The 11,842-nt window shown below is 43.0% G+C and overlaps 1 protein-coding gene across 2 annotated transcripts in view; it reads right to left on the bottom strand.

Annotated features, from left to right (window-relative positions):
• Positions 1 to 6,698: 6,698 nt before the first annotated feature.
• Positions 6,699 to 11,842, bottom strand: part of LOC106583752 (ER membrane protein complex subunit 2) — a 70,420-nt gene continuing 65,276 nt past the window's right edge. For both annotated transcript variants that reach the window (XM_014168311.2, XM_045704666.1), the window contains one exon: positions 6,699 to 7,253. In XM_014168311.2, coding sequence (XP_014023786.1) covers positions 7,167 to 7,253 — 87 coding nt within the window. In that variant the 3' untranslated portion in view covers positions 6,699 to 7,166. The remainder of the gene's footprint in view (positions 7,254 to 11,842) is intronic.

The raw sequence follows: 11,842 nt of genomic DNA, 5'->3' as shown, positions 1-11,842 counted from the left end.
AGCATTGTTGAAGCAGTTAAAGATATGTTACCCATACCTACCTACCTGGCTATGTTGTGTTATGTTCTGTTGTGAGTTTAAACACTGACAAGGTGTCTGAAACACAAAACACCCACCATGTTGGCGAGCAAACGTAACGGCTTGAGGGCGCCACTCATAAAAGTGTTGTAGGTTGCAGAAACCTCTCTCTCTATCCCCAACTCTCTTGACTTTGCCATCCTCCCAGTCTTTCTCTTATATCCAGCTCCGGGTACAAAATATCCCTGTGGTTGCCAGAAACATCCACCCAGGAAGCACAATCAGTAGCCGATCCTACTTTTTCCTTCTTTTTTGTAATTAGGTCTTTGGCCTTTTGTGAGGTAAGCCGCATGCCTTCTGGCCGAGAAGACACTCTGAGAGGGGATTTGTGGTCTGCGAAGCCTGGGCTGGAAAGAACAACTGTCTACTGAAGCCAACAGCCTGCCCATCTCTCTCTCTCTCTCTCTCTCTCTCTCTCTCTCTCTCTATCTCTAATTCAACACATGCCATGTGCTGTGACAGAGTGTGCAGACAGGATGCTGCTCGGGGACGGCATGTTGATGGCCAACCCATCACCACAGCCATGTGGAGCCCGACGCAGGGCCCAGCAACCAGACCAGAGCGGAGCAGAGACAGGCCTCTAGAGGCCACAGAAGATCTCCTGGCTGGAAGGAGATGGCAGCAGTCTGGAGCCTCATGGTCAAGTGGCCTGGGAGATGAGCTACATTCAGAGCCAGTCTCATTTCCCAATGCAAAGCTCACAGTATCTCAGAAATGACCACACCCACGCACACAGAGATATACACGCGCACGCACAGACACACACTGGCTGTAAGTTGTCCTTTTGCTTTGAGAGAAAACTATTTCCCAGCATAATTGCCCTTTGAGAGTAAACTCAGTTTGTTCAGAATCTGTGAATTGGCTGGGTTCTGAAAGGAGACATTGTGCAGCAACAGAGAAAGGTTAGCATTTTGGAATTTGCCAATTGACCTCACAGTTTCATTTTTGCAATGTTGCCATTTTCTTATGCAATAGCGATCTCTTCTTTTCCGATGTGGAAAGTTATGTGATACCTATCTTTAATACCGAAAATAACCATATTCGTTACTAATGTCAAAACGCTGCGGTGTGGCAGAGATTCCGTCTCAACTAGTTGAATGAGAAATTTACTCAATTCTAAACCCAACTCTGTGTTTTTCATGGCATGAAACTGGAGGGTCACTGGTTGTCAAAATGGATTTTCCGTCAAATATATTTCACCCTGAAAAACAAATTTACTTGAAATCACAATAAGTTACTGGTGACTTTTCAAGTGTATCTGTGTGTAAACAGATGTGCATAAATGGGGGTGAATTTATTGCAGTGGAGCTAATATTCATAGATTCATGGCTCAGAACAACAGATTGAAAGCAATCCTTTTTGTTGAGTTTTTCAGGAGCAACATGCTGAACTTCTATGGTCTTTTCAAGGGGGGTTTAAGCCCTTTTGTGCAGGTAACAGGAATCTGACCACATCAGTAGACCAGGACCTCAAGATCAAATACTGTTTTTGATCCTCGTGATGGGCTTGATTTAGACACGCAAGCCTGTGAAATCTTGGTCCGTACTGATAAATCATTGAATAGCTTTACAGGGAAAAATTCATTCTTGAATTGCGGTGGCATTTGGGCATGTTTTGTATTTATTTAAATGTATTTGGATACATCTTCCATCTCATTCTAAACTAATACCTTAATGACTTTACATAAAATGTACCATAATGATAACATTGTGCCAACAGTAGGAGTAGTAACACCAAAGACGATAACATCAATGACACATTTTAGGTAATTGAGGATTTTCATAGGCCACAGATGCTCAAATCTAAGATCATTAACCCTTTAACTTCAATGGGCTAGTCAACAGCCAGTGGAATCGCGTGGCGCGAAATACAAATACCTTAAAAATGCTATAACTTCAATTTCTCAAACATATGACTATTTTACACCATTTTAAAGACAAGACTCTCGTTAATCTAACCACATTGTCCGATTTCAAAAAGGCTTTACAGCGAAAGCAAAACATTAGATTATGTCAGGAGAGTACCCTGCCAAAAATAATCATACAGCCATTTTCAAAGCAAGCATATATGTCACAAAAACCAAAACCACAGCTAAATGCAGCACTAACCTTTGATGATCTTCATCAGATGACACTCCTAGGACATTATGTTATACAATACATGCATGTTTTGTTCAATCAAGTTCATATTTATATCAAAAACCAGCTTTTTACATTAGCATGTGATGTTCAGAACTAGCATACCCACCGCAAACTTCCAGTGAATTTACTAAATTACTCATGATAAACGTTCACAAAATACATAACAATTATTTTAAGAATTAGAGATACAGAACTCCTTTACGCAATCGCGGTGTCAGATTTTAAAATAGCTTTTCGGCGAAAGCACATTTTGCAATATTCTGAGTACATAGCCCGGCCATCACAGGCTAGCTAATTTGACACCCACCAAGTTTGGAACAACCTAAACTCAGAATTACTATTGGATTACCTTTGCTGTTCTTCGTCAGAATGCACTCCCAGGACTTCTACTTCAACAACAAATGCTGTTTTGGTTCCAAATAATCCATAGTTATATTCAAATAGCTCCGTTTTGTTCGTGCGTTAAGGTCACTATCCGAAGGGTGACGCGCGTGCGCATTTCGTGACAAAAAAAATCGAAATATTCCATTACCGTACTTAGAAGCATGTCAAACGCTGTTAAAAAATCAATTTTTATGCTATTTTTCTCGTAAAATAGCGATAATATTCCAACCGGGCAACGATGTATTCCTTCAAAGGCTGAAAGAAAAAAATTAGAATTCTCATGAACGCACATCTCCAGTGTCACTGTCCCCAGGCTGACCACTCACATATTCTCCTGCTGTTCTTCGCCCAGAGACAGCAGACACCCCATTCCACTTTCTGGTGGCTTTAGAGAGCCAATGGGAGCCTTAGAAAGTGTCACGTTACAGCACAGATGCTGTATTTTCGATAGAGATGCAACAGAAGGACAACAAATTGTCAGACAGGGCACTTCCTGTATGGAATCTTCTCAGGTTTTGGCCTGCCATTTGAATTCTGTTATACTCACAGACACCATTCAAACAGTTTTAGAAACTTTATAGTGTTTTCTATTATATGCATATCCTCGTTTCTGGGCAAGAGTAGTAACCAGTTTAAATCGGGTACGTTTTTTATCTGGCCGTGCAAATACTGCCCCCTAGCCCCAACAGGTTAAAAATGATTTACTAAAGTGATATGATTAATCATTTTCCTCACATTTAAATTGAGTAACACCAATGACACTTCTTATTTCGACCCCATCTGCATCTGTGGGCATGTGTGTTTCTGGCAGACGAGCCTCTGACATCTTTCTACTTTGTGTCAGGTGTTGTTTGAGCAATCCGTAATCGTTGGGTCTCCGTTCCTAACCAAACACTTTCATCACCCCCCCACCCCCAAAACAGAAAGAGACGGATGGGCTCCCCGTTCCCCCGTCCACCCACTCCACTCCCTCACCTTGGGAAACTTCTCTCCAGTCCGTACCATGGATGGGGCCGGGCCTGCTCATCCTCCACATCCTCGCCCGGCCCTCGCCCTAGTGTCAATACCTTTCACTGCGCCGCATGACAGATGGTTCACACAAAGCTACTCGAGATCATCCACTCCTACTCATAGTTTACATTAATGATGACATTCATTTTTTTCTGCTCTCCAAGCCTGGCAGAAATATAACTTACTGTATGGATTTCTTTGGTTAAAAATAAAAATAAAAATATGCATAGCATGGCTCAGGATTTTTTTTCCTGGAGGTCTTCCAATCAAGACGTCCAATCCGTGGCTAGCGGAGTTCACATATCATCCCGATCTTGACTGATGTTCTGGCCGAGGACGGCTAAGTCACAGTGTAAGCTCATCACAGAGCCTTATCCACTTCAGCTGACCTGACCACCGTGGAGCCTGGATCCAATAGAGCCTCTAGACACTAGCAAGCCCTCTTCAGGCTAATCTCTTTGGGAATAAGGGATTACAGGCAACACTAATGGCTAATCCACTGTACTTTGTAACCCACTGAGCCGAGCCAACAGTTTAGGGCAGGCTGGGTTTCCCTTCCTGCTGCTGGTCTGTCTGGGAATCTTCACACTGCCGTGTGTGTGTGGTGCACAGCAGTGGACTGAAGCTGACTACATGTAGAGTAGGATATCATAAGGTGAATGCACCAATTTGTAAGCCGCTCTGGATAAGAGCGTCTGCTAAATGACGTAAATGTAAATGTACAAAAAAGCAAAAAACAGAACAGGAATATAAGGCTGAGTTTACAAAGGCAGACCAATTCCGATCTTTTTCTAGTAATTGGTCTTATGACCAATCAGAACAGCTCTTTTGCCCATAACTGGGCAAAATATCAGAATTGGGCTACCAGTGGAAACGCAGCCTAAGACAGTTACATATAAAATACTTGCCACATCCACATGCTAGTAGGAACTAGGAAACTCGTACATTTCCGACTTGCTACCTGGTTGTAGTTATACACGTTCAACCAGTTAGCAAGTCGGAAATTTCAGTTTCCTAGCACTCGAACGTGGCAACGGACCGGATGGGAGTGCATTTATACATGATTAGGTATTTTCTTTACGCGTCATGTCATTTCTATCTTTTGACAGACGTATCATTAATTAGACCCTTTACATATCCATGGGTCTGTAATTGATCATGATCCTTACATATAAGATTTTTACCAAGATAGGCTATCACTTGTATTATAACGTGTAGGAAAGAACTTCTGATGAAAGAGTGTAACCTTGCATTCTCATATACTCATAACTTAATATTCTCTAAACTTCTTCCTTGAACTCCCAGAAGTTCTCTAAATTCTACCTTCAGACTACAGATGGCACTATTGCATCAGTCACTATTGGACAGTGTCTACATGTCAATGCCTTGAACTGATCATTCACACATCACTATGATTGACAACGAGCCTTTATAGACCATTTACAGGCATTTAATTACCCTCATCAGAAGAACAGGCCTAGTTGCCTGGGTCGGCAAGTAAATTACATCCACTCTCAAATTAAACATCCCTTATAGTGTCATTTACCTTCAGCGAATCCTGTAAAAGTGACCACTAACAGTTTATGCTCAGAAAAAAGTCCCTTGGCTTTCGTTGGTTCTGACAGATTGGTGTGCAAAATCAAAGGCAGACACATCATACACTGACCAGGGTATTAAAAACTGGGGGGAAAAATGTCTTTCTCCACGTCGGCTTAGAGCTCCGCGACCTCTTTAAATCCCAAAGCTGTCCAAAAAAAAGGCCATAAACTCAACGCTCAACTTTTCCATCAGTCTGCGAGTGAAATGATGAGACAATTGCTGCGACTTAATAAACAAAAAGCGATGGAAGTACCAGCTGACCCTGCACGGGTGAGCGAGAAACAAGACATTCATTTGGACCAGTCCGGATCCGACAATCACAAATGAGTGTGGTATAGAAAACCAGACCTCCTTTTCACGGCATTAATATCTATTTTTCCCCCCTCCGTTATAAATGTTCCCAGTGGTGTAAAGTACTTAAGTAAAAATACTTTTAAGTACCACTTCTGTAGTTTTTTGGGGTATCTGTACTTACTATTTATATTTGACAACTTTTACATTTACTCCACTACATTCCTAAAGAAAATAATGTACTTTTTACTTACATTTCCCCTGACACCCAAAAGTACTCATTACATGTTTTATGCTTAGCAGGACAGGACAATTGTCTAATTCACACACTTATCAAGAGAACAATCCCTGGTCATCCCTACTGCCGCTGATCTGGCAGACTCACTAAACACAAATGCTTTGTTTGTAAATTATGTCTGAGTGTTGGACTGTGACCCTGGCTATCCGTAAATAAAAAAAAATGTAAATAAAATTGTGTCGTCTGGTTTGCTTAATAAGACAATTAAAATGATTTATATTTTTACTTTTTATACTTAAGTACATTTAAAACCAATTACTTTTAGACTTTTACTCAAGTAGTATTTTACTGGGTGACTTTTACTGGAGTCATTTTCTTTTAAGGTATCTTTACTTTTACTCAAGTATGAAAATTGGGTACTTTTTCCACTACTGAACGTTCCCAGTTTCATGAATTAGATTTTTGTCTGTTTTAATTACTGGCAGCCAGTCCGTGTACTCTGGGTCTCCCTAAACTGAAATGACAGAGGTGTTCTCCCGGCCGCTGCACGTTGCAGTTACAGAGCCCTTACGGTGTCTGGGTAATTGAAGGGAGGGATTCCCAGCTGGATCCAGTGTGAGAAGCAAAGGCCTTTAGCCTCGCTGCTGCCCGTTTAATGAGGACGCTCCTCTCCCGCTCACTGCAAAATGGTTTAAGCAGACTGCTCTAGTGTTGCTGATTTCTCTGCTGTTGCTACTGGTGGGGTAGAGTGGTTAGAGTGGCTGGGACTCGATTACCATAAATTCAGAGAAGATTTCATCATCATTATCATAAAAGTAATGAATCCGCCGTTATCATTAACAGTTGTGTCAATGTACTGATAAAAAAGATTGGTCCTATACACAAAAACCTAATAGAACCCAGTAAAAACCCAGAACACCAACGCACTGAAATGAGAAAATTTGCTCCAGACCGCAAACAATTCAAACCTTTATTAAGACATCTGGATGGACTGAGAGAAGAAAAAAAAACAATAGTTATGATAAAAACGTTTTTATTTCATTTACAGACATAAGGAAATGTTGGGAGGGCCTAGCTGCATACAGACGGACCTGTCTACCCCTCTCTTTATATTAGTATTTATTACAGCCTCTTCTCTACTCACATCTCAGTCCCTGACCTCAACGCGAGAGCATCCTCTACCTGGCCTACCTGGCCTCAAATGTCCCCCTCTCTCTCATATAGTGCATTATATTTGCTTAGATAGGGCTTGGGTTAAAAGTACAGAACTATAAAGGGCAGACCTGCTCTAAATCATCAAAAAACAGGGGGAGAGGAGGTGGTGGTCAAGTCTGGAGGGGAGAGGGGAGGGTGCAGCATTGAGCCAACAGAGCTGCCTTGTTGAGCCATGTAGAACAGGGGGGGGTAAGAGTTGGGGGTGGGGTCTAGGACATGGTGATCTGCATGGACTCCAGCATCTCCTCCACGGCCTTCACGGAGCATTTGTTCTCCTTCGTCCCGCGACCGGCCAGCTGCATGACAGAGAGAGGAGAGAGAAAACATCAGCTCATAACATCTTTAAAGAGGCCAAAGCACAGGGCTGGCTGAGGGAGAGCCAGCCAAGCCAAAACACTCTATCGCACACTCAGAATGTCACGATAACCGCATAGCCCCGTCTCACGCTCCACCACATCAAGTCCAAACAGACTAAACTACACAGAGTAAACCAAACATTAAGAACACCTTACTTATATTGTGTTGCCCTCAGAACAGCCTCAATTCGACTGGGCATGGACTCTACAAGGTGTTGAAAGCGTTCCACAGGGATGCTGACCCATGTTGACTCCAATGCTTCCCACAGTTGTGTCAAATTGGCTGGATGTCCTTTGGGTGGTGGACCATTCTTGATACACACAGGAAACTGATGAGCGTGAAAAACCCAGCAGCATAGCAGTTCCTGACACAGACCGGTGCGCCTGGCACCTACTACCATACCCCGTTCATAGGCACTTAAATCTTGTCTTGCACATTTACCCTCTGAATGACACACATCCACAAGCTGTGGACTAACGGGGCCAAGAGAAGAGAAGCACCACCTGGAGTCAGGGATGTTCCTGGCCTGTTGCAAAAAAAGCTGTGTGTCTGTGTGTGACAAGGGGGAGAGGTAAGAGAGTGGGAGGGCCAGGATGTCCTGATGACTCACTGTCTCAAGGTCCCTCGCCTGGACAGCCCCAAACAAACCCATAAACTAGGGATGAACAATATATCGGTGAACATATCGGAATCGGACGATATTAGCTAAAAATGCCAACATCGGTATCGACCCAATGTCTAGTTTAACGCCGATGTTAAAAACCGATGTCAAAGCTACCGTGCATACCTATATAACGTAGGTACATGACGTAATGACACCACGTACAATTAGGCGCTACACGTGCAACACAGCATTCCTAACCTAGCCCACACAAAGTCTGCTGTGTGGATCGAGCAGTCAACAAGTCGAGCAGTCATTTGAAAGAGTAAGAACATTTCAGCAAGACAACTCAAAAGGCGAAATCCATTAACGCCAAAAAAATGTAATTCATTACCCTTGACAATCAACCGTTCTCTGTCGTGGGTGATGTTGGCTTTCGCCAACTGGTCGAGCACCGGTACACACTACCAAGTGCGCTATTTTTCAGATGTTGCCCTACCGGAGTTACACAGTAATAGCGTCACTGCTATTAGCTTCAAGACATATATACTTTGGAATGCCGTTTGGGTCTTTGCGTGTCAAAAAAGATTCAGCAGCACTGTCAAAGCTGTACAAAAAAGTCTGCAAACAAGTAAACACCGGCCACAAACGCTGTGTTTACAATACCGCGTTGGTAATAAAGCATCATTTGTTTGACCGCCACTTCTGGGGTAGCTAGCTTTAGCTTGGTACCTAGCTAGCACCAATACAACCAGCCAGAAAACAATAACCAGTAGAAACTGCAGTCATTTTCATTATTTAGGAATCCTTGTAAGTATTAGCTAGGTTGCCACTTGTTGTTCGCCTACTGAAATTGAACTTCAGTTCTGTTAATGTTGCGACAGTTCGTTTCTGGTAACAGAACAAAATAGTCAGCACATAGTAACTTCTGATTTAGCTGTACTTTAATTAATGCAAACACGTGTGTGGTATATGTGTGGTTCGTATATATACGGTCTCGCTGTTTTACCTCGCAGGGCAAACAGAGAAGAGAGCGACACATCCTATTGTTCTCTCTTTTATACTGACAGAGATAGTTCTCGCTCAATGCTGGCCTGTCAGAGGGAGGAGGAGCGTGGTTTATACTTGCTCCTCCTAACGTCGGCGTGCAGGCTGGTCCCAGCGTCGTGACGCACTTCCTGTTGCCGGTTGTAGTTCTTCTTGTCTTCAACAGTTGATTTACTCGTAGTTTATGTACTTAGCATAGCTTCCCCAGTATATTATATAAGTTATGCATACAAATAGCCAGTTCAACCCTAACAGTTCATGAAAATAAATAGCTAGCCAGCTACTCAACCCTGTTGCCCAAAGCTAACGTTATAAGCAGCATGCTAGCTTCATCTGGATAGTGAGGCTCGACTAGACCGGGTTATGTGTTATGAAGCTAGCCACAATAAAGATTAGGCACAATAGTGGAATTTGTGGTTTGCCTTCAAAATAAAAGTATGTCATTGAGAGTGATGCAAATGAATACAAATAGTAGAATTATGCCATACTTTTATTTTCAAGGCTAACCGCAAAGTCCACTACTGTAGCTAATCCTTATTGTGGCTAGCTTCACATAGATGGAGCCGACCATTAATCAAGTAAGAACTGTCTTAGACATTAGGGTTATTTTAGATGACACCTAGCTAGCTAACTATAGCTACTGAAACAGACTGTCGTTTTGCTATGTTTTTGGTGAAGAACATTGTTTGCATCCATGAGCTAGCTAGCGAGCTAGCTTTTTTTTTATGACCAGCACTGTAGATGCACGAGACAACTTTTCCAGCATCATAGCATACGTATCGATGAATCGTTGTGACATATGAAATACGAGTGAGTGTAATCAATGTGTAATAACTACATAAAAAATGTATGAACAAGTTAAATTATTATGTGACGTGCTGTCATATTCAGGTCCTGATTGGTCAACAAGCTTATTTGACAAGTCAAATGGTGTTATTTGACGTGTATCTTTTTTTGACACGCAAAGACCCAAACGGCGTTCCATAGAATTCCTGTTTGAGAATGAAGTGAAAGAAATAGGTTTTGATTATGCTTTACTGGTAATGGGGACATACGTAAATGCCAACAAACTTTTTGGTCAGTGTGGTGTGTATATGTAACCTTTATTTAACTAGGCAAGTTAGTTAAGAACAAATTCTTATTTACAATGACGGACCGGACGACGCTAGGCCAATCATGGCCAGATGTGATACAGCCTGGATTCGAACCAGGGACTGTTGTTACGCCTCTTGCACTGAGATGGCAGTGCCTTTGACCGCTGCGTCCATGTGTGTGTTAACTATTTAACTCTACTAGAATGCTTAAAAGGTCGCTAAAATGTTAAATATCGGTTATCGGTATCAGGTTTTTTTGGCAAGGAAAATATTGGATATCGGTATCGACCAAAAATGTAATATCGGTGCATCACTACCATAAACCACTGCTCCTAATCTCTGCCTCCCTCTCTCTGCCCCCATCTCTCCCTCTGTGTATGTGTGTGTACACGGGCAAGACTGGACTTCCTCTGTGACTCACACACACAGCCCCTCAGACCTCTCTATCTCCCAATTAAACCACAATCAGCCCTGCTATTATCTGAACACAGGAGGGGGTCCTCTCCTCTCGGCCCTGTCCCCAAACTACAGAGACTAACAGATAACCTAATTTAGCCACGCTAGGCGCTAGGACATGTGCCCCCTGCAACAACACCCACAGGCACTTGGCATTAGTGAGTTGTGCGGTAGACTACTCCTCCGCTCTCATTATAATAACTGCTATTTGGGCACAGGGACAGCAGCGTCGGGGCAAGCTTCCTAAGACTTGAAAGCAGGGTTGGTGTGTGTGTGTGTGTGTGTGTGTGTGAAAGAGAGAGTGTAAGGCCACATCTGCTGCTGGGCGGAGAGCACACAGACAAGTCAGAGCAACGCAGCGGAGGACATCTTTGGCCTTTTCTCAATAAAATCATTACGAAAACCACACTATAAACTGGGTGACGGTAAGCCATGGGTATGACAAAACATTTATTTTTACTGCTCTAATTATGTTGGTAACCAGTTTATAATAGCAATAAGGCACCTCGGGGTTTGTGATATGTAGCCAATATACCACGGCTAAGGGCAGTGCCCTAGCACTCAGTGATGCCATGGTATATTGGCGTGGTATATTGGCCATATACCACACCCCCTCGGGCCTTATTGCTTAATTAACCCCCTGTGCTATAACAGAGATTGTGTTCCTTTCTCCCACATGGCTGATGTGCCATTTCTGGCTGGACACAGAGAGGAGCATATTCGGCCTGTCCTCAGGAATGAGTGATCACTCTCCGGAGATGCTCTGACTCCTCATTATAGACCAACATTCAATCCCAAACTAACCCTCTTCATCTGGCTTCTACCAGCTTGCTAAATAGCAGAAGGCTTTACAGTAAATGTGTATATTCCACATTATACAAGGTGAGTTTCCCACCATACAAATGTAAAGCGCTTGAAGAACCTGGAAAGGCGTTATATAAATATATTCCATTATTATCGGGAATAGTGACGCAGGGCTTGCTGTCAACCATTTATGAACCTGTTCACATACAGTATACACACACACACATAGCCAATATAATGTTTCCATATGGGGGGGAAACTGTGCTTTCAGAGTGTCATAGAGAGGGCATTTGGTGAAAATGTACCTTTGGCAAAGAAGTAATTTCCGAGCGTGACTCATGCAGACGTATTAAAGCGGTGGTGTGGGGGCGGTGTGGTGTGGCTGAGGGGGAGTTGATGGTCAGCGCGTTTCGCTGTGTGCTTCCCTAATGTCCCATTATCCCCAACCACAGAGCCAGGCAGCCAATTATCTCGCCTGCCTAAGGTGAGGGGACTGTATTAACTCCAGCCCAAAAACTGAACAATC

The sequence above is a fragment of the Salmo salar genome, chromosome ssa02 (genome assembly GCF_905237065.1).
Source record: "Salmo salar chromosome ssa02, Ssal_v3.1, whole genome shotgun sequence".
NCBI classification, from domain to species: domain Eukaryota; kingdom Metazoa; phylum Chordata; class Actinopteri; order Salmoniformes; family Salmonidae; genus Salmo; species Salmo salar.
This window is presented reverse-complemented; position numbering and strand designations above follow the sequence as displayed.